The sequence below is a fragment of the Alligator mississippiensis genome, chromosome 15 (assembly GCF_030867095.1).
Source record: "Alligator mississippiensis isolate rAllMis1 chromosome 15, rAllMis1, whole genome shotgun sequence".
In the NCBI taxonomy this organism is placed as follows: Eukaryota; Metazoa; Chordata; order Crocodylia; family Alligatoridae; genus Alligator; species Alligator mississippiensis.
The window spans coordinates 21,998,220-22,024,014 of record NC_081838.1 but is presented as its reverse complement, the minus strand read 5'-3'; the positions used below and the strand labels follow the sequence as shown (position 1 = coordinate 22,024,014).

The 25,795-nt window shown below is 62.0% G+C and overlaps 2 protein-coding genes across 4 annotated transcripts; one reads left to right on the top strand and one right to left on the bottom strand.

Moving 5' to 3' along the window:
* The first annotated feature begins 590 nt into the window (after window positions 1-590).
* TOMM40L (translocase of outer mitochondrial membrane 40 like) lies at window positions 591-7,273 on the top strand. 2 transcript variants are annotated; one of them, XM_019479150.2, is made up of 9 exons: window positions 593-779; window positions 878-945; window positions 1,039-1,131; window positions 4,143-4,244; window positions 4,807-4,912; window positions 5,448-5,570; window positions 5,904-5,980; window positions 6,056-6,158; window positions 6,707-7,273. In XM_019479150.2, the coding sequence occupies exons 1-9, from the start codon at window positions 683-685 to the stop codon at window positions 6,844-6,846; spliced, it is 909 nt and encodes a 302-aa protein (XP_019334695.2). In that variant the 5' UTR covers window positions 593-682; the 3' UTR covers window positions 6,847-7,273. The 2 variants fall into 2 exon arrangements, with proteins under 2 accessions (XP_059574783.1, XP_019334695.2); XM_059718800.1 differs by lacking the exon at window positions 5,448-5,570 and having other exon boundaries at window positions 591-779.
* Window positions 7,274-9,966: 2,693 nt separating this feature from the next.
* NR1I3 (nuclear receptor subfamily 1 group I member 3) lies at window positions 9,967-19,064 on the bottom strand. Of its 2 annotated transcripts, XM_006274472.4 has the most exons (9): window positions 18,961-19,064; window positions 17,430-17,625; window positions 15,951-16,081; window positions 14,449-14,618; window positions 13,100-13,335; window positions 12,746-12,891; window positions 12,088-12,204; window positions 11,702-11,807; window positions 9,967-10,864 (listed from the first exon to the last, which is right to left on the bottom strand). In XM_006274472.4, the coding sequence occupies exons 1-9, from the start codon at window positions 19,019-19,021 to the stop codon at window positions 10,735-10,737; spliced, it is 1,293 nt and encodes a 430-aa protein (XP_006274534.2). In that variant the 5' UTR covers window positions 19,022-19,064; the 3' UTR covers window positions 9,967-10,734. The 2 variants fall into 2 exon arrangements, with proteins under 2 accessions (XP_006274534.2, XP_014457149.1); XM_014601663.3 differs by lacking the exon at window positions 17,430-17,625 and having other exon boundaries at window positions 18,961-19,044.
* Window positions 19,065-25,795: the final 6,731 nt, after the last annotated feature.

The following is a 25,795-nucleotide window of genomic DNA, read 5'->3' as shown; positions in this document are numbered from 1 at the left end:
GGCTGGCACCTCTCTGGGGCACCGGCTGGACACCTTGGGCTCCGTACAGGGGAGCGCAGGGCGGCTGGCGCGGGAGACGGGGGCTCGGCCAGGCCCATCTCGGGCCGCGCGTCCACCGTGCTTCCCCTCCCCGGAGCCGGCATGACGGGGCGCTTCAGGGGACAGAGCCCGACCTCATCCCCAAATCACTTCGTGGGTCCTCGCGCTCCTTCCTGAGGTTTGGGGAGCAGAGCCGGGCGCAGGGCGCGGGCTGTACGCAGGACACTGCCAACCGTGCCCGGTGCTGGGGGCGCGAAGGCCGGGCAGGCGGAGCTGGGGCTGGCGGGAGTGACCCCTCGCAGCCCTGCTTGGCCTCGTCCTCACCCCAGAGGGGCTGTGGCAGGCCTAGGGCTGCTGGACTCTGCCCCAGGCCGGACATGTCCGGCTCCAGGGCGAGCCGGCGGGCGGAGGGGCGGCAAAGGGCAGCGCTTATCGCCGACCCCCGCCCTGCAGCGGCTCGGACACGTAGAGACAGCGAAGCCCCGTCCAGCTCTGCCCTTTCCCAACATGGCGGTGCGGCCGCTGTGACGTCACTTCCGGCGCGGGCGCTGCCCGGGCTCAAGATGGCCGCGCCCATGGCTGCAGCGGCCGCCGCCCCGGCCCGCGCGTTGCCATAGCGCTGCTGGGGTCGGGGTCGGCGGCGATGGGCAACGTGCTGCCGCCGCGGGGCCGGGCTCTGCGCCGTGGGGAGCCGCTCGCCAACCCGGGCAGCTTCGACGAGCTGCACCGGCGCTGCAAGGGTGCGCCGGGCCGGGCCGGGCCGGGCCGGGCCGGGGAAGCCTGACCCCCCCACGCCGCCCCGGCCGCGCTGACCTCCCCCGCCCCGCTGTGCTTGCAGAGGTCTTCCCGCCGCAGACCGAGGGGGTGAAGCTGGTCGTCAACAAGGCCCTGAGCAGCCACTTCCAGGTGCGCGGGGGGGCGGGGGGCCGAGGGAGCGGGGCTGCCCCTCTGCCCTGCCCGCCCCCCCGGCGGCGCAGCCTGACTCCCCGCGCCCCCCAGGTCAGCCACGCCGTGCACATGAGCACGCTCGGCCCTTCCAGCTACCGCTTCAACACCACCTACGTGGGGGACCAGCAGCTCAGCACCACCGAGGTGAGCACCCGCGCGCGGTGGGAGGGCAGGACTCGCTTGTGGGCGCGGGACGCGGGCGTTGCCCGAGGCAGGTTGTGGAGGCCAGGCTGTGCTGCAGCAGGGTGGACGGTTTGGGTGATGGGCGGCAGGGGGTGGTTCGGACAGGGCTGGTCTTGCCTCGGGTGGGGGCCGGACTCGACGTGACGGCTGGAGCTCCTTCTTCCAGTCTCACTGCTCTGGGACCCCAGGATTCGGCAGCTCTGCGGGTTGGTGCCCAGCGCTGCTGCTGGTTGCAGGCCGCCCCTTCCCCGCCCCCGGCATCGGCCCTGAGCACCGCGGTCATTCAGATGAAACCCAGTCCGTGCCCCTGGCAGCGAGAGGCGTCCTGCTGACAGACACTTGTGTTGCCTGTGTTGTGGGAGCGCCTGTGCTGTGACGGCCTTCCCGCCGCCCCCTGGAGAGCCCCTGTTCCCTTGGGGAAGCCTGGCAGCCAGCCCCACGCCCCCCCTGGGCTTGGAGCCCCAGCAGCAGGACACCCCCAGCTAAACCCCAGGCTCCTGCAGTGGCACTGGTGGTCCGTGCCTGGTAGGCCTGTGCGAAGTGGCTAGTATTCACTTCGGATTAGGCTGATTCCTGGGACAGCAATCTGATTTGGTGATTCGAATCGCTGTCCCAAATCGATTCCGCTGAATCTGATTCAGAGATTCGGTCGCTGCAGAATCTCTGAATTAAACGGGCCCCGTCCTCTGCCTGCTCCCCTGGCCCTGCCCATGGCTGCCCCGTCTGACCCCAGCCTCCTGGCTCTTTTGAGAAAAGAAAAAAAAAAAAAAGCCCAGCATTCACCAGCTGCTGCCAGGCGGTGGGAGAGGGGCAATCCCTGCTGCCCCGTGCTGCATGGAGGGGCTCTGCCACGACGGCCCCCATGGCTGCCCTGCCCTGCCCTGCCCTGCCCAGCTCCTGGCTGTCTTTTTTTTTTTTAAAAAAAAGCCTTGTACTCACTGGTTCCTGCCAAGTGGGGGAGGGGGGTGATCTTTGCTGCGCCCCACTGCCCTGTGATGTGTTGGGGGCTCTGCTATGATCCACCAAAAGCTCTGACCGCTGCTCCAGCAGCTGGTGAATGCCAGGCTTTTTTTAACAGCTGGGGCTGGGTGAGGCAGCCACTGACAAGGCTGGGAGAGCAGGCGGGGGTTGAGCGGAGCTAGGGAGCAGGCAAGGGATGGAGCCTGGTGGGGGTCCCCCATGGTCCCCTCCCCGCTTCTCCAGCCTCCCCCGCCCCCCACTTACCGGCATGGAGTCTGGGTCCAGCTTCCTGCGGCGGCAAGCAGAGACTGCCTGAATCTCCAAATCTTTTCCAGATTGGTTCAGAGAACTTCAAATCGATTTGGACCTTTTTATTGGTCTCCTGATTCGATTCGGAGACTCAGCCGCCGAATCAAGCCAAATCTTCTCCGAATCGAATCGGCATCCGAAGCTTCGCGCAGCCCTAGTGCCTGGCACTGTTGGCCAGGGCCTCTGCCTGTGGGTGTGCTGAGGGTTCCTGGGGTGAGGGTAAGGGGTGAGAGGAGCATGCCCCTCCTCTCGGTATTCCCTTTGGCTGCCAGGGCTGGAGGGGGCTCTGTGCTGGGTTGGTGCAGCTGGGGTGGGTCCTGACCTGTCGGTTTGTGCCAGGCCAAAGCTGTGCTTTCAGGTTCATTTGCCCTAAGTGTGTGCAAATACACTTGGAACATAAGAACATAAGTGCCAGACTGGGTCAGGGCCATCTAGCCCAGTGCTTCGTCTCCAATAGTGGCAGAAATCAATGCTATGGAGAGAGAGCATTGAACCAGATCTCTCTAGAGTGATCTATCTCTGACTGAATGTCCTTCCTGGCATCCAGTTTAATAGGTTCAGAGATGCCAAAGGAAACATCTCCAATCATTCTGTTTAATAGCCATGAATAGATACCATCCGTGAAGGTATCAGTCCCTTTCTGACCCTGGCCACGCTCCCTGCCTCCAGCACCTCCTGTGGCAATGAATTCCATGAGTTAATGACAATGTTGCCTAAACAAAAAAGACTTTCTTCTGTTAGTTTTTAAACCTGTCACCTACAGATTTCAGCAGGTGCCCCTTAGTTCTAGTATTCCAGGACTTGGTGAACAACCGTTCCCTGGTCACTTGGTGCACACCCTTCATAATGTTATAATTCTCTGTTGTATCCCCCCTCAGCCTTCTCCTTTCCAAATGAAAGAGTCTTACTCATATTAGTTAAAAGGGTGCTAAAAGCCATTTTAGTCCCTTCTGGTATGACAGCTGCTCCAGGTCCCTGGTCATTTTGGTTGCCTTTCTGTATAGTGGGGGATAGGGAGCATGTGATTACACAGCATGGGATTAAAGTGTGGAACTCGTGGCCGCCAGAGGTGTTGGACGCTGAGTGTTTAACCAAATTCAAAAAAGGTCGGGATACATTCTTGGAGGAAAGGGACATCAGTAGCTATTGAACACAGCTATTGAACACAGGAGTGAGGGGCACGGCCTCTGAATCAGACCTTCCCAGACTTTAAAGCCTGGAGACTGCAAGAGGAGCAGTGGAAGAAAACCCTGGTCAGATCCTGTTCTCTCTCCCTTTCAGCATCAGCTGTCTGCTGCTGTGAGACAGGATTGTGGTCAAGACAGACCTATGGTCTGACCCAGTAAATGGCAGTTCAGATGTTCTTATGTACAGGGGGTGGAAGGTGGGAGTGCTCCTGTGGGAGTGGGGAGGGGAAGAGGCTGCAGCAGTTGGAGCTGGGCTGGGGCCGTGTAACCTCATTACCCCAGGGCGGCCTGGCTGGGGAGGCTTTGTGCCTGTCCTTGCTGGGCTCTCCCAGGTTTGATGCCCTGGCCAGGCTGTGGTAGCCCCTGCACTCCTCGTGGTGCCTGCAGAGAGCAAGTTAAGGGTGAAGAGGTGGGCAGCCATGCTGGTCCTGTCCTGGGTCCAGCTGGAGCTGCTCCCCAGGGGAGCTTGGCCCCCTACCCTCTCGGCTTCTCCCAGCACCGTGCCCTGGCCCCCAGGTCTTCCCCACACTCGTCGGCGACATCGACAACTGTGGAAGCCTCCATGCGCAGGTGCTGCACCTGCTGACGGAGCGCATCCGGACCAAGGCCATCTTCCAGGTGAGACCTGGCCCCAGGGGAAGGGTCGGCTGCACTAGTTCATGGGAAGTGCTGATGCCCTAGATGAAGCCCCAGGCATTACTGCAGCTTATGTGCTGCCAAGGCCTGCCCTACTCATCCCCACACCCACCCACGGTGGCTTTTCATCCTCTGTGTTGGAAGGCTGAGGCAGGCACCAGAGGGGAGACCTGGAGCAGAAGGTTCCTCTTGAGCAGGGCTGGCGGGTAGGGGCTGTGCCTTAACTTCCCTCCGGGCAGAGGAGAGATCCCTGCCCCTCCCTCAGGGTTCAGGCGGGATTTTCCCTCCCCACACCCTTTTCAACCCAGGGCAGAGCAAGTGTTTCCTCTCTCAGACCCTGCCCATGCCCTTCCTGGTCGCTAGATGGCACCAGCAGGTCACAAAATTGTGGTCCAGGCTGAAGCCAGGGCCCAGGTGGCTGTGCTGGGTGGTGGGACAGATTAGGAGGAGGGCGCTGTCTAGGTGGAGGCTGGGCCATTGCCATTGCTGGGGGTGGGGTGGTAGGTATGACACCGGGCCCTGCCGACCCTGTCTCTGGCTCCAGACACAGCAGTCCAAGTTTATGACGTGGCAGTTTGATGGGGAATACCGCGGGGATGACTGCACGGCCACCCTGACGCTGGGCAACCCTGATGTGATCAGTGAGTCAGGTGAGGCCCAGCACCCCCACTGGCCAGTTGTGCTCCCAGCCCCCAGCAGCTGCAGGAGGGCCCAACTCTGGCACCCTCCCCTGCAGGCCCCATCTCACTTCTGTTTCAAACACTTGCTGCCTGCTGGTCTGGGCTTCTGCACTCCTGTGGGAGCCTGTGGCAGAGGAGGGGTCACCCCAGGCAGCGGAAGGGACCTGCCTCCTTCCTGAGACCATTGCTTCTCCTGGATGCACATCCCTTGGCAGGGGATGCCCTGGGGCTGATGCTAGGGCCTAAGCAGTTGTGGGATCTCTGCTGCTTGTCTTGTAAAACCCCATGCAAGATGGGGAGAGAAGCACAGGCCAGTGTCTGGAGCTGGGTAGGAGCTAGGAGCCAGAATTCCTGGGTTCTGCGCTGGTTCATGGGCCCTTCCCTGCTTGTGCCTTGCTTTGCCCAGCTGCATGCTGGGGTAGTACCATGGGCAACGTGCATTGGTGCCAGAGGGGCAGTGCCCGGCTGTCACAGCAGGGCAGCTGACAGCATTTCCTGCCTGCAGTCATCCTGGTGGCGCACTTCCTGCAGAGCGTGACCTCGCGTCTGGTTCTGGGAGGAGAGATGGTGTATCACCGACGCCCGGGCGAGGAGGGCGCCATTGTCACCCTGGCAGGGAAGTACACGGGTATGCGGGCACTGCACCAGGCAGCTGGGATGGTCACTCCCAGCACCCCAAATGCCCTGCAAGAGCCCTTCTGGGAGCCCCACTTAAGCACCCTAAGAACAGGAGGCTTTGCAGGGACAGAGGTTGTGGAGGGGCTGGGGCAGCAGGGCTGTGGGTTGGGCTTGGGACACCAATAGGTGGAGCCTACAGAGCCTCCCTGCAGTGTCCCTCATGTCACCTCCTTCATGAGCTCTCTGTAGTATGAAAGGTCAAGGGGCCCTGGCACTGCCCCTTCTCGCCTTGTGCCCTCCTACCCTTGCCAGCTTCCCGTCCCCTCCATCTGTCTCGTTGCAGCTCCCAAATGGGTGGCAACACTGAACATTGGCTGTGGCGGTGCCCATGCCAGCTACTACCACAAAGCCAATGAGCAGGTGAGTTATGCCTGCCCCTGTCCTGGGGTGCTGGGGTCCCCAGCCCTCATGTCTCACCCCTGCTTCCCCCTCCAGGTGCAGGTTGGGGTGGAGTTTGAAGCCAACACTCGGCTGCAGGACACCACTTTTGCCTTCGGCTACCAGCTCAACTTAACCCAAGCCAATGTCATCTTCAGAGGTGAGAGCCCTGGAGCACCGGCCTTCTGGAGGGTACCAGCCTTGCTGCACATCCCTTCCTCCCATCTTAGAGCTGTAGGAGTCTGCCTCTCCTTGAGCAATGCATCCCATGCCATAGGCAGTGGCATTGCCTGAGGGCCAGACCCGACCCCTGGTGCTGGGAGTCTAGGCCCAGAGCCTGGCAACGGTGCTATGCCTTGTCTTCTGTTCATGACTCCACTTTGGTTTGGAAGGCGTTCTCGGCTCGTTCCCTGTCCCATCTGCTCAAGAAGACTGTTAGCCCCTTCTCTCCCCTGGCATGTTTACCACGTTGCACATGAGGAAGCTCCAGGCCTCCAGAAGCACCCTGCCTGCTCTGGGCACATTGGGAGTGCAGTCTGAGGCTGGACAGGGGCACACAGCTGGCATGTAGCAACATGGGAGCAAGCAGCACTCCTTGTGATGCATGGCAGCTCCCATGTTCAGTGTGTGCTGTGCATCTGGCAGCAGTTGGGGTGGGGGCATAGCCCTGCTGGCTCTCAGACTTATGGTCCCTCATCCCTCTTGCAGGTCTCGTGGACAGCAACTGGTGCGTGGGGGGTGTCCTGGAGAAGAAGCTGCCACCCCTGCCTGTCACCCTGGCCCTGGGCGCCTTCCTCAACCACTGGAAGAACCGCTTCCACTGCGGCTTCAGCATCATCGTGGGCTGATAGAGCCGTGCCCCTGGGCTCTGACTGCTGTGATGCTACAGCAGGAGCAGGTCCTGGCTGGGTCTGCATGCCACAGACTGAGGACTGGCAGCCTCCCACTGCCTTCCTGTCTCAGGGAGCCTTTGTGCCATGAGATGTACTGCCCCATGGAGTGACCTACTGCCTTCATGGCAGCTGCTTCTGGGGTCCAAGAGACATCTGACACCTGGTGCTGCTTGGGGGAGTCACTCTTTCTGCAGTCAGCCCAGATCTCTGTGACCACAGTGTGGGTGTGGACATAGGCTGTGCTGGGGTTGCCCAGCCCAGCGCAGTGAGTGCCACGGGACCGCGCAGTGGTGGTGGGAGTAGGCGGTATAGGGGCTGCTGCTGGGTGTGATGTTTTTGCTGTACGATGGCTTGGAACCCCATTAAAGCACTTGGGCTGCTGGGGGCTAGTGTTGGTGGGGGCAGGCTGTCTGGCTGCCTCGGGTGCATGGGGAGCTCTGGCTGCCTCTGGGCCTGGTGGTGGGGCAGCCGCTGGCAGGGCTGCATCCAGGAACCCAGCAAGGGAAGTGCAGCCATTCTTCCCGGATAATGGCAGAAGCTCTCAGTCAGCTTTAAAAGAGGCTCCTCAGTGGTGAGCAGTATGGAGACCCAGATGTGCTGTGCTAGCCCTGCCAGGGGCTCCCAGCTTGGGGCCTGTTCTGCGGTCATTGGCTGGCTCTGCTGTACTCCCTTTTCATTCCTTTTGCACTGAGGGCATCTGGCCACGCACTCATGTTTCCATGCTGTAGGTGAGCCGTGCCCAAGGGGCTGGCTGGTGGTGTGTTCACAGCATTCTGCAGGTGTGGGAGGCTGGGGGCCCTTTCCTTGTGTGTCTGGCAGGGTGTGGGGCAGCAGGCACACAGCTGTTCCCCATCCCCGCTCCCTGCACCCAGCCCTGTCCCCACAGGGGCAGGAAGGAAAGGGAATCCCTCCTGGCCTGTGGGCAGCAGCGTGGGGGACTGTTGGCTCCTTGCAGGTCTGTGGGGGCAGATTCCAGGTATGAGCCTGGGGCAGGCACAGAATTTGGTAATTTGGCCTCTCCCCTCACCTGCAGCACTGTTGTGCAGGGAGTACTGTCTCGGGAGCTGGAGGCGTGCACCTGTCCAAGGAAGGGCCCTGTGCACTCATAAACCTGCTTGTATACTAGCATGCACGCCACCCCTCTTGTGAGCATGCACCAGGCTGCATCCACACATGCATTCCAACATCCCCAACCATACATGAAAAAGCATGCCTGGTTATCCACACTTGCCCACATACATATAAATCCATGTATGCTTGCGCAGTTGGCATGTTTAGCACCTAGTACATATGCTAGCACATGCACATACCCTTTTGTACTCGTACATGTTTGCAGACATGCTCATTTGTACAGACATGGATATGCATGTGTCCAAGCACTCCCACATGTCCATCCTTGTACATGGGTACTGATGCATGCATGTTCATGTATATTTGTATTTGGGAGCGCATACTTTTGTACATGTGCATATAAACTCCTGTTCGCACCTGCACACAGATTTTGGTGCCCACAAACTGCATCAAGAACACGTGCTCCATTGCTATCACATGCATGTTTACTCACGGCTGATGTGTGTGGGTGTGTATGCGCAGTTTGTACACATGTATGTCACATAGACTTCTGTACGTGCAGGTGTATGTGCACCTGTAATGTATGCATGCACATCCATGCCTCCAACTTGTGTACAGATGCCACTGTAGGTCCATGATGTCACCTGGTGCTGGGACTTTACCCCTGTGGACCACAGCAGGAACCATGACAAGGTGGGGCCAGGCCTAGGCCTGTCAGGGCACATGTCATCTCTGTTCTCAGCCCTGTGGAGCTGCAGGAAGCATGGACCTGCTACTGCCTGAGGGCTGCTCCCCACAGCTGGTTGCGAAATGACATATGCAGGCACTGTGCAGCTCCTGGCCATGCTACACCCCGCAGCTGCTCTGCATGCTCACACGTGCTATTACTGATGCACCTGCTATGTTCTTTCCTTGGCTTCAGGCTGTGCTGTCACCCCCTGCCATGGCTCGGCTCTCATGTGTGCCATCTCCTGTGTTCTCCACAGGCCCCAGGGACATGCCTGTTTCTGGGCAGGGTGCCAGCTCCCAGTGGGGGTCTTGTTTGGCCCACAGGGCTGAACCGGTGGATCCTGCACAGGAGCTGCCTGGACCTGGGAGCCTAGCCCCTGTGGGCCATGGCACAACTCCCCTGGGGCTAGTGCCTGATGTGCACACAGCTGTAGACATGAGCAGCCGTGCCACCACACAACTGTCCTTGTCCATTGTGCGGCTGCACCCCTGCAGCATAGGCTCCCTTCCTCTGCCTCCACACTCCCTGTGGGGCAATGTGATGCCCAGGGACCCTCCAAGGAAGTGCTTTGCCCCTTGCCCTCCCTGGACATGGCTTGGGGTATGGAGTAGTTGGGAAGGCAGACGGAGGTTCTGGGGGTGGGATGTGGGGTGGGGAGGGGGACAGGCAGTAGGGCAGAGGCATGGATGCCCTGAGGTGGCCCCAGGCCGTTCCCAGCCGTGCAGCTCTGGCAGGGGTTGGGGGGTATCCTGCCTCAGCATGGGGTGATGACTACCAGCCTTGGGTGAGGGGGTGAGGCAGGTTCCTGGGGGGGGTATCCTGCCCCTACCCCCAGGCTTGCTGCTTGCCCATGCCCTGCAGCAGGTGTAGTGCACCTGGGCTGGGATAGAAGGGGAAGGGTGGACAAGGTCAGGCCAGGGCGGCATAGGGATGGGCAGGACTGGGATGAAGGTACAGGGGGTGGGAAAGGGGGGGGTAGGGATAGACAAGGCCTGACATGAAAGAGCCAGGGATGGGCAGGGCTAGGCTGGGGGGCTCTAGGGGCAGGCAGGGCCAGGCTGCGGGGGCTCTAGGGATGGGCAGGGCCAGGCTGAGGCCAGCCAGATGCAGGCAGAAAATGCAAAAATAAATGGGACTTTATTTTGCTCCTAAAATGCAACAGTGACAGACAGGACAAGGAAGCCTGCTGCCCCTGTCCCTGCAGCAGCTGACCGGTGAGTCCTGCACAGTGCCCTAGGCACTCCTGGCACAGGCTGTGCCTCAGGCTGTGCCTCCCACTCCTGGCACAGGCTGTGCCTCAGGCCCCACCAGGGTGGGCAGGGCAGAGGGGGTCTTGCCCAGTCACGGGCTGGCTGTACCCCCTGAGGCCACGTCCCTAGTTTGGCTTAGTCCCCAGGGACTGAGCCAAGGGTGGGATTTTTTTTTTTAAGGAAAACTTTTTGTGTTCCAAGTCAAATCAGCCAAATCAATTCCAGATCCGTGAGTCATTCAAGAACCAAATGTAGCCCTACTACCGGCAAGCATCCACCACCCCTGCCTGAGGCTTCAGATGCTTCCAAATCCTTTCAAGGGTATCCTATGTGCTGGCCCAAGCCTGGAGGCTTGGGGCTCAGATGCCCCTGAGTTTCGCTCGCCCTCAGTCATATGGCCGCAGGAGTAAGCTAGGGAGCAGTCTCCCATAAGGTTAGTGTATAGCCAGGATCTTCCCACTGGGAGTGGGAAGTGGGAGACTATGCCTTACCTCGGTCAAGGTACTACCCCCTGCCAAGAAAGTGGTTTTCCCCTCCCAGTAGGAAAACCACCTTGGTCATAGTATTTCCCCTGCCAGCCAGGGGTGTGGGATTGGCAGAGTGGCCAGGAGGGCACTGCAGAGCTCAGGGAATGCAGTTGGCTGGGTGATGAGACTCAGCGCTTCAGGGTCCTGGCTGTGCCCCAGCGAGCTCCTGGGGGAAGCGTGTGGTCCTGGAAGTCACAGTGGGGGATCCTGCCCCCAGGGTCCCGGCTGGGTGGATGGAGGTCAACAGCTGGTCCCAGCCCTGGCTCTAGCTGATGATCTCGGAGAGCAGCGGTGTCATGGATGACAGGTCTTGTATGTGCAGGATCTGCCGCGTGAGCTCTGCCTTCAGGGACCGCAGCTCTGTCAGCAGCAGCAGCAGCTTGGCATAGAGGAACCTGGGGAAAGGCCTGGGGTGAGCTTGCCCTGCCACAGCCCCTGCTGCTCCCAGGCAAGGACCCCAGGCACTGCCCAGCCTCCCCACCCATCTGTCTGGCCTGTGCAGCAGAGCTCCCCTCCATGCAGGATGCAGTGACGTGTGCTCCTGGGGGGCACGCAGGTGCCCAGCGGCCCCTGCCCCATTGGCCAGGGGGTGCCCCCTGGGCAGGCAGGGCCAGAGCGATGCCTGCCAGGTGTTGGTGCCGCATGTGTGGATTCCAGCTCTCCTGTGGCCCTGGGAGCATGAAGCAGGCCTGAGCACCCTCTGCTCCAGCCACCCCGGGCCTGGGCGGGGGCAGAGGGGCAAGCTGCAGCACAGGAAGGAGTGGGGGCTGCCCAGGACAGTGGGACAAGAGCAATCAGGGCAGATCCCACTCTCACGACTCCCACCCCCATGGTGCCGCACACCCGAGCCCAGGCTCCAAGCCTGCCAGCTCTCCCCACTAGATGCTACTCCCCACTGAGAGTGGAGCGCAGTGGTCTTGGCTTCCAGCTGCCCAGCTCTGCCCATTGGACATGGCTGCTTCCCAGTAGGGGTGTAAGGCTAACACTTCCTGGTGGGGCCAGAAATCCCCCTGCTGAGCGGCCATCCCTGGATTGGGAGCTGGCTGGGCCTGACGGGGTGAGGAGCTGCAGGGCAAGTCCCCCGCACCATCCCTGCCCCAGGCAGTGACAGGGTGTCAGTCCAACCACCCTGGAGGCACATGCCCTGCGGCCTCGTCAGCCACATGCCGCTGATGTCTGGACCCCGGGAGCAAGGGTGATCGTGGGTGAGCCCCAGGGCAGCCCCAACTCACCGGCCCTCGGGCAGCGGGTGCCGGTGGTCAATGTAGCTCTTCAGGGTGAGGGCCACTTTCTCCTGGACCTGGTCGATGAAGTCGTGCTGCGTGACACTGGTGTGGTCTGGAAGCAGAGGACCGCACCTCTGTAAGGGCCAGGATAGGGCTGGGGAGCCCCGTGCTCTGGGGCAGGGACCAAGCCCTGGAGCTAGGGTGCTAATGCCAGCAGCAGGAGGGCACAGGGGGGTGGGTGGCCGTGAAAACACCCCCCATGGCGGCCCACGCCTGAGCCCATAGCCACATGGGGTAGTGGGAGGCAGCAGGGCTGAGTGGGGTGCTCAGCTCCTTGTCCCACCTGGGCCAGGCTATGGAGGGAGGGAGGGAGGGGAAATGAGACCTCTCACCAGGCGAGAACAGGACCATGGCCTGCAGCAGCACGTACTCTGCCTCGTGGAGTTTCAGTTTCTTCAGGCTGATGTGAAACTTGAGCAGTGGCTCCAGGTAGATCTGCTGGAACCCGGCTGGGGGCAGAGGTGGCGGGTGATGGGGCTGCAGCATCCAGGGGCTCTGGGTGTGCCTAGGCCCCCCATGCCCCCAGGGTGACAGAGGCTGCATGCTCCGAGCAGGGGTCCCGTGGAGCTGAGTGGCAAGGGGCAAGTGCAGCACCTGTTCTAGGAGAGGGGGCAAGGGCATCGACCAACACAGGTCTCACTGTGAACCAAATCCCACTGACAGCACGTATGCAGCAGTGCAGGGACCTGCTGGGCTGAGCCCCATGCCAGGTGAAAGGCCCATCGCTACGCACTGCCTCCACCCCTGGGAGGTGGTTCCTGCCCAGGGTCTCCCTGCCCATCCTGTGTCCATGCCCCTGGACAGGCCCATCACTGTATCAGGGCCCAGTTGACGGGGACTGGGGGCTTCTGCCAGAGCAGGAGACAGCAGGGCTCTCCATGTTCACTGGCCTGACCCAGGTCTCTGGCACCGCCGTGGGTGGGAGGAGAACCCCGCAGTGTCCATGCTGCCCAGCCCCATCTCTTCCCACCTTGGGGGTGCCCGGCTCACCCAGGGCCCCGTCCTGGATGGTGTAGCAGTGGTGTCCGCACTCCCAGGCCTTGTCCTTCTCATTGAAGACGGTGTTGAACTGGATCTGGCAGATGTCTAAGGTGGCATCTTTGAGCAGTGAGATCTGGTCGTAGATCGGCAGATTCCTGCCCAGAAGAGAGAGACGGGGATGGAGCATGAAGGGGCCAAGGCAGGTGGCTGCTCCAAGTGGGGTTGGGGACATCAGGGCCCCTGGAGGTGGCAGAGTGGAGGAAAGGCCTGGGTGGAGCGGGGGACAGGGGCATGGGAGAACTGAGCCAGGCACCATGCTCTGGCTGTGGCCAAGCGGTCGGGTGGTGCAGGGCCTGTGCTGACCTGAAGGCCGGGATCGCCTTGGCAAATTTGATCACTTGCTGGATCATGAAGGTGCTGAGGTCAGCGTAGTGGGGCAGCATGGAGAAGACATCGGGCAGCACGTCATCCGACAGACTCTCCAGGGATGGCAGCGTGGCCCCATTCTCCATAGCGGGCAGCCCCTGCGCATGGTGAGGAGCCCCTGGCTCTGGGGTGCTGCGAGGGCTCGGGCTGTGGATGTACAACCGCACGGCAGGCTGGCAAGGGAGAGACTCAAGTTCAAGCCCTGGTGCTACAGGCAGCTTTGGGCAGCTGGCTCTGGGCTGGAGCAAGGCACCTTTGTGTGTGCCGCCACAAGCACATTGCCTAGGGGTGCAGATGAGCCCACCATGCTCATGCACGCAAGAGCCCTGCAACCCGAATGGGACAGTACTGCAGCCACTAGCCACATGCCTCTGGTCTGGAGTGTGGTGGGGAGTCCTCCTCCTTGGCTGACCTGGGGGGAGACCTCCCTCAAGACAGGTGCCAGACATGCAGACACACAGCATCCCAGCCCTGGCTCATGATATGGAGCTGCCACTTCTGGCCCTGTGGGGATCGGCCCCAGGGCTCAGGGGGCACAATTCTCTATCCCCTTCCCCTCAGTGCCCCTTCCTGAGGGACTGGCTTGGGCTGGGCAGGACTGAGCCCAGGCAGCCACCTTCTGGCTCCCCGCAATGGGTAAAAAGAGGCACCTGCAAGAGGCATGGGTGGGGGGAGCTGGCATGGATGGCGCAGCGTGGCTCTGGCTATGAGGGGTGGCCAAGCAGCCTCAGAGAACAGCGTCCTTGAGCACAGAGCCTCAGTGGGAGACAGCCCGGGGTGAGCCAAGGCTTGTGAGCACACAGCATGGCCTGGCTTGGGGCAGCCTCACTCCGGCTTGGGGCAAGGGGCCTGGTGTGGGCAGCGATGCCTGCGGTGAAGCCTGGCTCTGGGACTCATGGGCTGTATTCCTGGCTCTGCCAGGAACTGGTCTGGCAACAGTGGGCAAGGCCCTTCCTGGCTGGTGCCTTGGTTTCCCTACCTGTAAAATGGGGGCAGTGAGCCCCTGGGGCGCAGCAGCAGAGCACAGGACAGGAGCCAGTGGATGTGGGGCAGGGAGGTGTCTGTGGTGTCAAGGGCGGAGGGGAAGTCAGGGCAGGCAGGGACAGGGAAAGTCATGGGGCTGCGCTGGCATCGACTTCACATTGTGCAGCACATGTCACACCAGGCAGCGCTTGTGCAATTAGGGAGCAGAGATCTGGGTGTGTGACACTGGCAGCCAATCACTGCCCAGCAGACACTCTGGCCTGCCTGCCCCCTCATTGCTGATTCCTTGTGGGGGGGCCCACCTGGTAGTGCTGAAACTGGGAGAAGCTGGAGTCAAAGTTGCAGGTGTGCGCCTCGATGAGGATAGCAATGAGCTGCTCCTGCTCTGCTGTGAGCCCTGCCGGCTCCCGCTCCTGCCGCCGCTGCCACCGCAGGGCCCGGCGCGCCTGCAGGGCCTCCTCCGACAGGATCACTGCCAGCCAGACCAGAGCCCAGGCTGAGGGGGCAGCCCCGGCACAGCCCCCATGACCCCTGCACCCCTGCCCTCATCAGCTGGAGCCCCCAAAGCCCAGATGCCCAGCAGGACGCCCTGCCCACCCACGCTTGAGCAGCCGCTCTGCCCAGAGGCATGCAGGGGCCTCCTGGGGTCTGGTCCCAGCTCCGTGACCAAGCTGGAACTTGCACCAGGTCTCCTGAAATCCGGGGATCACCCAAATCTCGCACGTGGTCCCAGCTCCAGGAGACGTGTGGGGTCTCACGGGTAGGACAGGAAAGGCCAAGAACCAGGACATCTGGGCTCGTCAGGAGGAAAGCTCAGGTGTCCTGACTCCCTGCCAACCCTCGCAATGCTCCCCGTACCCCACATCCTAATGCCAGGATCTGAACCCAGCCGTTCTGGTTCTCAGCCTCCTGCACGCTACCCCCTCGGCCTACTGTGTCCCACAGCTGGCTGGTATGAGTCCCAGCTCCTGGTCAGTCCTGAGGCCAGAAAGTGGGTCTAGTGGTTAGAGCTGGGGCCTAGGACTCCTGGGTTTTCTTCCCAGCGCTGACATCCTGCCATGGGGCTGCCCGCTGCATGGCAGCACATGGGCAGTGCCAAGAGTCCCCAGGGAGGTGCAGGGCCTCTGGGCCCTCTGCATTTCCAGGGGGCAGGAGTGGGAGCTGGCCTGGCGTGCTGGGTTTCCAGGGCACAGGTGGTGCCAGGGAGAGGTGTTGGAGCTGGGGGCCCCAGTGCTGCCTGGCACTGTGGCCCGCCTCGCTGGGAGCACTGGGTCAGCACTGGGCTGCTCCATATAAGGAGCCTGTGCTCTCCATCCTCACACTGCCACCTCCTCCGTAACTGGGGGTGGGGGAACCCAGGCCCAGGTGCTGGGCATGTGCCAGCCCCTGCTGGCTCTAGGCCATGGCTGGGCTGGGCTCCAGGCCTAGATGCAGTCTATTGGGAGGCCATTACAGAGCTGCCAGGATGTCTGTTTTTCCTGCCAGTTGGAGACCTTGGCTGCACTGTGGGGAGCCCCAGCCGGCTAGTGCCGCCCCGACATGGGTGCATGGGCACCCGGGCTACTCCTCCTGCCACAAGACCCTCCTCCCACCCCCACCAGCAGGGGTGCTGAGGGCCAGAGGGTGGTGGCCAGGCATAGCCACAACATGCACTGTGATGCTGGGGCATCCTGGTCCGATACCTGGCCATCCCCCACATCAGCTGAGACCAGCACCGGGGCCTAGTGCCTCCCGCCGTGGGGTGTGGGTTGAAAGAGGGGGTGAGGTCCAGCCCCAGGAGGGCAGGTTTGGGGCTCTGCCTTACTGTCTTTCCGCATGCCGGCGGCCAAGCACTTCTGGAGGCGGCAGGCCTGGCACTGCCGGCGCTTGGCCTTGGTGATGGTGCAGCTGCGGGTGAAGGGACAGGTGAAGTGGACACCCTTACTCATCGATCGCCTGCAAGAGAGAGGGCAGGGCTGGATCTGGAACTGGGCACCATGCAGCCCCTGAGGGATCCCAGCAGCACTGGGTGCGGGGCTCAGAGATGGGTGGGTGGCCCTGCACTCAACTCACACCTGGGGATCTTTAAGTTCTCCTGCAGCTGGTTCCCACCTTGCACACATACATATGTGCACTGGGGAGCCCAACACCCCCATTGTGCAGACACACACGTGCACTAAAGAAACAGAAGATGTGCACTTGCATGACTTGCACACGCGTGCACACACACGTGCACATGGGAGCTGCCATGCATACCTGTGCCTGTACACCAGGCAGGAGGCAGCGCAAGGACAGTGGTGGCAGCCCCAGGGCACCTCGGGCATGGCTGATGCTGGTCCAGGTGCAGCGTTTCACCATGCAGGGGGCTGGAGCAGGGCTGCCTGACTGCTGCTTCCAGGGGGGCTGTTTGGGTCCCAGTCAGGCAGTCTCCCCACATCCTTCCTATAATGCAGTGTGGGTGCCCAACAGCCTCTAGAACACCCTGTCTTGACTGACTCACTGCCCTGGCCAGGGGCTGAGGTCCTCCCAGGGCACACAGGGGGCCTAGGGCTCAAGGGCCCTGCTCAGCAAGGGGCAGGAGTGGCTGCAAGCAGGAAGGGGATGGTTGAGCATGCACTCCCCTCGCAGTTGGCACCAGCTGCAAGTCCTGGTGGGTCGGGCTGTGTCTGGGATCTCCACCCCGTCTAGGAGGAGTTGCTCTGCAGACGCCACTCCATCCCGGGGTGTTGCCCTGGGGGCAGCCAGCAGCCCTGGCAGCTCCACGGATGGTGCAACATAACCCTGCCAGCTATCGGCCAGAGCAGCAGTGGGCTGAGCACTGCGGCACGCCAGTGCTAGCACCAGCCCAGCTGCAGGGGAGGGCTGCAGTCCACTGGAAGCTGGGTTCAGCTGAGCCTGCAGTCAAGGGTGGTGGTGGCCACAGTGCTGGTCTGGAAGCTCAGGCCCACAGGGCAGTGAGGCCCAGCCACTGGGAGCTGGACCCAGCACACATGCACTAACCCCAGCCTCACACTGAGCCATAGGGGAGCTGCACCACAGAGCATCGAAACATGCATGTGCAGATGCCCCCCTTCCCATGTGTACTCACGTGCCTCACTGTGCACACCCACACATGCATGTGCATCATCACATGCCCCCACTTTCCATGCACACACCCAGCTCAGCTGGCTGTGCAGGACAGGTGCCCGGGGGGCACCTGGGCAGTGCTTGTCCCTGCTTCAGCAGCAGTGGGCAGCACTGGACCTGGTACACCTGCAGGCTGGCCCTGGGGTCAGGGTGGGTGCCGTGGCCCCCCTGCTCTCACCTGAAGAAGCCCTTGCAGCCCTCACAGGTCATGGCATGAAAGTGGAAGCCAGTGGCCCGGTCCCCACACACGACACAGACTTTCTGCTCAGCCTCCGGGTCCTCCGGCTCCCACTTGCCCGCCCCGAGGCTCAGCATGCAGGAGCTGCTGCTGCAGGGGCTGCTGTCCCCATCCAAAGGGCTGGGCATGGCCTTGCCTGCTGGGCAGGGGGGACAGAAACTCAGACTCCAGCTCAGGCCCCCTGCAGCCTCCTTGCCCCACTCCCTGTGCCCCACAGCTCAGCTCAGCTAGCTCCAGGCACACATACCGTGGGTTGGCTCCCCCTAGCTCTGCGGGAGCTGGCAGGAGAGAGGCAGCAAGTGAGAGCAGGATGGGGCAGGGCTGGCAGATCTGTCTGCCTGGTGTCAATGGCCCCTGCCAAGGGCTGGCAGGGGCAGGGCCATGTGGTGGGACCAGCAGATGCCCAGCTGGCCACAGACACCCACCCACCATCCTGAGACAGGAGGAGCTTTGACCCTATGGGCTTGTGAGGACAAAGCAGCCTCTTGCCCCCAGCGCCCTGCTGCCCGGAGGCTGGAGCAGTGGCCCCATTGCCCCTGGGTCCAGCCCCCACAGCACTGAGGGCATTAGTGCCCCCAGCTCCAAGATACAGGGGAGGCTCAGCAGTGGCTACAACCAGGAGCTGTGGTCCCCAGCCCTAGGTCTGCTGGCTCCTGGGACGCCAGCTCCAACCCAGCTCACTCCAGTGCCGGTAGCAGGAGTGCTGCAGCTCCACCTGCCCGAGACCCCAGCCAGCAGGTCTGCCTCCTGGGGCTGCTGTCCTGCCTCTGACTGCCGTAGCCAGGACCCTCCAGATATTCCTGAGGTCCCACAAGTCACGTGTGGATTCTGCAGGTGCCGCATGCACACGTGTGTCACTGTCGCGTGGCTGTGCCATTCCACAGGTACATGCATGATGGCGATTGTGTCCCATGTGTTGAGCTCCCTGCCACCCAGAAAGCTCTGCTCCATGTGCAGTGCTCAGCCTGTGCCAGGAGGCCTGACCCTTCCCAGGGCTGTGCCCCCCACCCCAACTCCACAGGGTCCTTCGCCCGCCTGTGAATAGCTGATCCTGCTGCGGGCAGTGGGAACTCTTTCCCCATCTTCTGGTGCCAAGGCTCTCCCCAGCATGTGAGGCTTGAGCCAGGAGCTGGGCCCAGGGACAGCCCCCGTGTAGGGAGGCCGAGCCAGTTTGGTGGGGGGCAAAATCCACTCGACACAAGCAGCAGGGCAGGACCAGGCCTGGGGCGCCTGGCAGGGACCTGCTGGGAGAGCAAAGGGGGAATGAGACAGGCTATGGGGTGCTGGGAGGAGAGAGGAGGGGGCTTGGGCTAAGCAGTGCTGCTGGTGCTGGCGCTCCGCTGTGCTGACACAGGGTCCTGACCCCGGAGAGGGAGCCTGAGTCCTAGCCCCAGCCCTGGCTCCGGTGCCCACAGGGTCGGCTCCAGCCCCGTAGCCCCCTGCACCCGACCCATGCCCGCTGCCTGCTCACCGGGACTGTGGGGGGGATGGACCCCACATGGCGGCCGGACCCCGCTCCCTCCCTGCTGCATTCACGCAGACGCCTGGGCTTGGCTTACGGGAGCTGGTAGCACCTGAACTTTGCACTGGAGAAGCTGAAGCCACAGGGAGGGTTCAGGGGCATGGGGGCGGGGGGAGGGGAGCCACCACAGGGTGTGTTCTGGATGGGGCCAGAGGCCGGAGGAGCAGCAGGATCAGGCGAGTCCCTGTGGAGCCAGGCTGCAGCCCCTGGGCCAGGCGAGCTATTCCTGGTCTGCTGCCCACAGAGAAGAGGACAGAGGTCGACCTGCCCCGGAGAGCAGGCACTGGCTAGGGAGAGGGGGACCCAGCCCCAGCACAGCCACTTACTCCCTACCTGGCCATCCTCACCTTGCCGCTGCCTGGATGCATAGCAATCCCAGCACACACATACATATACGTGCGCATGCACTACACACACACCCTGCCACATTCACACACTCACTATACCCTTGCACAGTCTACATACACTGCAGAGCCAGCACACACATACATCTGCATGTGCACACACACTATGCCATGGCACAGCCTACACCGGGGCGGGCAATTATTTTGGGCAAAGGGCCGCTTACTGAGTTTTGGCAAGCCATCGAGGGCCGCATGAAAGGCAGCCCAGGGCAGAGAAGTATTAATTTTCTACATTTTTTAGGGGCCCCGTGGGCCAGAGAGAATGGCCTGGTGGGCTGCATCCGGCCCCCGGGCTGCATTTTGCCCACCCCTGGTCTAAACAGACTGCAAGGCCAGCACACACACACACATGTGCAAACACGCACATATGCTCCATCCTGGCCCGGCCTACATACGCAGTGCCAGCACACATATATGTTAGACCAAATGTAGCTGGTCTAATAAAAGATATCACATCTACCCAAAGAACCTTGTCAGCACACATATGTGTGCGGGCATACACACACACCCTTCCTGCCACAGACAGTTGTGCACACACCTTGTGCACCAGTGCTGTGCACACATACAAGCATACTCTATCCCCCAGTGCATGCCTACCCAGCATGGTGTGCATGTGGATGTCCAAGCACATGCGCTGAATGCTCTGGTGCACAGTCACACACATGCACACACATGCTCTACATCCTGGAGCTCATACGCATGCTGGCAAGGGCACACTTGTATGCACAGTCACACAGAAAAAGAGGGGAAATGTATCAATTCTCATATGTGCTGCAGGGAACAACCCCCATCACATCGCTCCTGTTGTGTTCCCCCCTGTACCTGCCCTCCTGAGCTGTAATGCAACACCTCCCTGCACACTGGCTGTGCCGGGCCTAGTGGACAATGAACTGCCTAGCCCTGTGACTTTCTCACTGACTCCCTGGGGACCCTCTGTGCCTCTGTTTCCCCTGTGCAGCGGGGACGATGTTCTGGGCCCAGCCTGGGGCAACCACATGGCCTGTGCCCACCCTGTGGCTCCCATGTATCATGCTGCATTGGCATGGGGAGGCATCTGTCAGCCAAAGCTGCAGCATGGCACAGGCTGTTTCTGAGTGAAGCCAGCCTGTGGCTCCCTGCCATGGCAGAGATCCAGCAATGTGGCCTTTCCTTGAGTCCCAGGGGCCTGGGGGCAGGGCTGAGCCAGGCTGTCTTGAAAAATAGAGACATGCTGCTCCAGCCACTAGGCCGTGCCGCAGCCCGCCGTGCGGGGGAGGCCAGTGTGACGGCTCCGGCGCTGCGCCGTGCCGCACAGATTAATGAGCCTCTTCAAAGTGTCGTTAGCAGGAAATCGGCTGCGGTCGCCCGGGGATCGCAGCATTCATCAGGCTGCAGCCGGGTGGTCTGGGGCAGGGTCTGCACAGCGCTTCTGGCACTGGCTGCACAGTGTGGGGGGATGCTGGACTGCTCCTCTCCCGGATGGGGTGCATGGGGGGCATTTCTGCCAGGAGGAGGCAGCACAGACCGAGCTAGATCCCCCAGCCTTGACCCAGCTCCCCGAGCCCTGACCCAGCAGGCTCACTGCTAGCTTCCATAATAGGGGTGGGGGGCTGCTTCTAGCTGGCTACCTGCTGTGGGGGCAGGACCCCCAGGGAGAACAACTCCAGGAGACGGTAGCCAGGGCTTGGGACCCACAGAGGGGTGTCAAGAACTGGGCTCCCAGAGGCAGCTGGTGCGCATTGGGCTTCCTGGTAGGGTGCCCCCATGGGTGCTGATGAAGTGATTTCTCTCTCTCTCTCTTTCTCTGCATGCATATACACGCCTCCGTGTGTATGTGCATGTGCGCACACACGAGAGAGAATGGAGGAGATGCACACACACCAGCACTGCCCATCCAAACTGGAGCAGAGCTGCCAGTTTCAGGCCAGGCCCATCCTGATTATGGGGCGACGGCAGGGCTGGGCCGCTGGGGGAGAACATGCTGCATCTCAGGGACCCACCGTGACACCTGGGGCAGCCCTCCAAGAGGTTCTGCTCTCTGTGTGCTGCGGCCTGGTGCTCCACAGCATCAGCCTGCCAGACCCAAGGCCCTGACATAGGTGTGTCTGAGCCAGGGGCTCGTCAAGGCTGGGCCCGGATGGATGTGACCTGCAGCAGCTGAGACCAGGGCCAGGCGTTCCTCCCTGACCAGCCTCAGCCTGGCATGTGCAGCACTGTGCCCTCACACCCACATCACACTTACATGTGCTGAGCCGTGCACATGTTCTCCCTGGGGCTCATGAGCCCTGCTGTCACTGAGCCAGGCCTCCAGGGCAGAAACTACCCCCAGTCCCCAGAGCCCCTCGCTGCGGTCCCGTGGCTGGGCAGGCAGCTCTGCTTGCCATGGGCTTTCCTGGAGGCTGATCCTGCTGGGTGGTTGGGGTGGTGCTGGCAGCCTGCTGACAGAAGGCTTTTTGCTCTGCTCTCCTGGGTTCTGTCCAGCAAGCCAGGCTCAGGGCCATATCAGCACGTGTCAGTGTGCGTGTGCTTGTTGGTGCGCACGGAGTAATTGCCTGTGTGCGTTTGTATGTGTCCAGGGATGGGGACATGTGTCTGCACCTATGGGATGGACAGCGTGTACCGTGTGAGTGCATGTGTCTACGTTTGTGCACTTGTGGGTGCACCCAAGCCCATGGGTGTGTGAGAACATGGGACTGCCAGGGTGCTTGTGTGTGCATCTGTGTGCACTGCCTTGGAAAGGACAGAGCTTGCCTGCAACATATCCAGCCCCCAACCAGGAGTCACCCTGGGCCCAGGCCTCTGCCCTGCTGCAATTGGCAGATGGTCAGCCAGGAGCAAGATGCCATCACTGGGGGTGGATTGTGTCTCTGCCCATCTGGGCGCATGCTGGAGTGTGGCTGAAGATATCTCTGCAGCCGTGCGTGTGTGTGTGCGTGCATGCGTGCAAATGCACAGAGGGGAAACCTGTATGTGAATGGTTGTGCATTCCTGAGTGGGCCTTGAGCACAGGCCAAGGCATGGCTCCTTGATGTGTGCATGCATGTGCACACACATCTCTGTATGGCCAAATGCATCTGCAGCATCACGTGCATATGCTTGTGCACGTGCCTGTGTGCATACATCTCTTTTCTTCCCTCCCTGCCTGCATGACCGCATGCATCCATGTGCAGGGGCCGGGTGCTGGGCAGGCAACTCTGTGCTGGTGACACCCCTGGGCCTCAGCCAGAGGCAAGGGATTCGCCTCCTTGTTGGCACCAGCTTAAGTGGCTGCACTGCCAGGACCTGTGCTTCAAGCTGAGGCTCTGGGGTGAAGCAGGGTGGGTGAATGGGTCCATTTGTTGTGGGCAGCTGGGGTGGTAGGCAAGGGGCACAGCCAGCTCGGGGCATCCTTCAGAGACCATAAGTTTCCTGAGCCTCCCCCTGCCCCCCCCCCCCCCCCCCCCCCGATTGGACCAGAGCCATGGGGGTAGCAGCAGCAGCAGAGGTACAGGGGCATGCAGCCGCAGCCTGTGGGGAGCTGGGCAGGGCACTTGGTGCCTGGGCAGTGGGGGACATGGGTGCTCTGGCAGCTCTTCCAGCATAGAGTGTGAAGGGCTGCCCTGAGGTCCCTCCTCACTTCCTCAAGCCAAGGGCAGAGCAGGTTCAGGCAGGGTGAGGTGCAGGGCATGGGAGCTGCATCCATGCTCGCTTTGTCCTACCACAGCCTGTGCAGAAGAGGGAGGAGCTAGGTGGGGTGCCCTCTGTGGGGCTGAGAGCCAAAACCTGGAGCTCTTGGATAAGCCTGTGAACGTGGCAGGAGCAGAGCCAAGTCAGGCACCCCCAGGCCCAGCACCAGCACCATGAATACCTGCACAGCAGCCAGGACAGGTGCCAGCCCTGAGGAGGGGTAGGATGGAGGCAGCGCTGGGGCCACAGGATCAGAGCCCGGGGGGGTATTGCTGGGTGATCAGCTGAGGACCCACCCCGCCACCAGCTCAACCTCCCAGCACTGCCCCTCCTACCCAGGTAGCCACTGCCCTCACCCCAGCTGGCTGCTCCCCCACTGCCAGGTGCCCTCCCTCTGCCTTGGCCTGGGCAGCCCACCAGCCCTAGGAGCACAGCCCACACCAGGCCCCAAGCAGACCTTGGCTGGGGAAGTCCGTCAGGACCCTGGTTTCCACAGCAAGGAGAAGATGCCAGGCCCCACCCAAAACCAAGCTAGGCCATGGCATTAACTGAGCACCTTGCAATGGCCTTTCAGCCCAGGCAGCCCCAGGGCAGTCAGCTGGCTGCCCCTGGTCACCCTGGCCCAGGGTGCCTAGAGGCAGTGCCCCTGCACCTACAGGCATGGGTCTTCCCTAGGACAGAGACTTCCTTGTCCCGGAGGATTTGCCTGCTTCTCACTGCTGTGCATGGCTCCCAGGTTCTCTGCACCGAGCTGGCGCACACCTGGATCTCAGCACTGTCTGCCGCCCCATGGTGCTGGGATAGACAAGTTGTTGTTGGGGCTGGTACACCTGTCGTTCCAGACCTCTCCCATCTGCAGCAGTCCTTGTGCTGCCCGTGCCTCTCCCGTTCCACTAAACACCTGCCCAGCAAGGCCAAGGAGCCCGTAGCTTGCTCTGCTTCCTGCCCATCCAAATCCCCTTGCCACCCTACTCCCCACATCATCCTTCCTCTCTGCCTGTTTGCCTGGCAATGGGTGTTAATCGGGCCACGGCAGTAGTGAGACCATCCCTCAAATGCTCCAGAACCACAGGCACACGCTGAAGGTAATGACCTGTGATCGGTATCCCCAAAAACCCCTCTGGGCTACACCCAGCCTAGGAGGCTGCTGACCCACAAGCCCCATGCTGTGCACACAGGGACATCACAATTTCCCCGCAAACCCGAGGACAACCATAGGGACAAAGCCACCTGCATCTTCTGAACTTGTGAAGTCTGGGGGGTATCCCAGCCCCACGGATGGGAGCAAATGTGGCAGATCTTTTAGGTGCCCCAGCTCTACCCTCTTCCCATTGCTGCCAGCAGCTCCTACACAAACCTGACCCTTGGCCTTGCCCTTGGCCTGGGGCATCGGTGGTCAAGGAGCTGCAGCAGGACCGGGTGTGGGGAGGGGTCATGTGTGCTAGGGCTCAGCTGGAGGGAAGGTCAGGCAGCTTTTCCCACAGATTCAACTGCAAAGGGGTGAGGCTGCAAGGGAACCACTTCATCCAAGCCAGGCTAAGTGGCAGGGCTCTGTGAGCATGGATCAGCTCTGCAACTAGGTCAGGCTGGATGCAGGAGCAGCCATGTCTGGGGTCTCTAGCTGTGGGCTCCAGCTCCTTGTGGGAGCATTTGCCTCTTAGGAAGCAGATGGAGGGCTTGGACCCCCCAGACGTTGGCACAGAGCTTTTCTGTCAGAAGCCCGCATGCCTGGGACCCCGAGTGCTCGGGGCGGTGCTGGCCCTGAGCAGCTCCTCACTTGGAAACTCTCCGAGTTTGCTGATGGAAAAGGCTCCCAGCGCCATAGCCCCGAGCGATTGTTTGGAAACAGCATCTGTTTGCAGCAGACCCGGGGAAGTGCTTGATTAGCCTATAGCACAGGCAGCATTGCTACAGCCTGGAGCCACCAGTCTGGTTTGCGGAAATTGGGATTATCTCAAGTTTTTGCCAGCTCAAAATGAGAAAAATCTTCCAGCTCTCAACAACTCCTGTGGGACAGGACGGGGGGTGGGCAGCAGCTATGGGGCAGGGGCATGGGAGCCTGCTGGAGGGGCTGGAGGACAGCTCCCTGCCCACAGTCACAGCAGCTGCAGCCTTGGCTCCCGTCACCTGGAGCCTGGGACGCAGGGGGCCTGGCAGGGGCCTGGGAGCCAGCCGGCCCATCTGGCAAGGCCCTGGCACGGTGCCCCACGACCAGCTCCTGCTGCTCGTGGCCCAGCGGCGGCTGGCTCTGCACGGAGCGGCGGGCACCTCCGCTCCCGCTCCTCGGCGCTGCCTTGAGTGCTTTCCTGGCGGCTGCTTCCCCCTTCACTGAGACCTGAGCCAGAAGCAGAGGCAGGACGGGACGGAGCCGTCCTCCGGCTGCATCCCGGGCAGGCGGCACCGGGGCTGGGGGACAACCCCCACCCCTCACTGCTGCCCAGGGGGTCTTCCCACCCCCTTACCCGCGGCTCCCCCAGCCGGCGCGGGCATGCTGGTGCGGGGGCAGCGCCGCGATTGCCCGGAGCGGACGGGGCGGGCGCCGGGCTCCTCTGGCGGCCCCGGGGGCGCGGGCAGGGCGCCGGGCCCCGAGCCCCGACCGGGCAGCAGCGCGGGGACGGGGCCGGGGCCGGCGCGGGAAGGCGGCGCGGGGCGGGGCGGGGCGGTGCCGGGCTCCCCCCGCCCGCAGCCCGCGGCCCGCCCCGTCCATGCGGCCCGGCCCGGCCCGGCGCGGCACT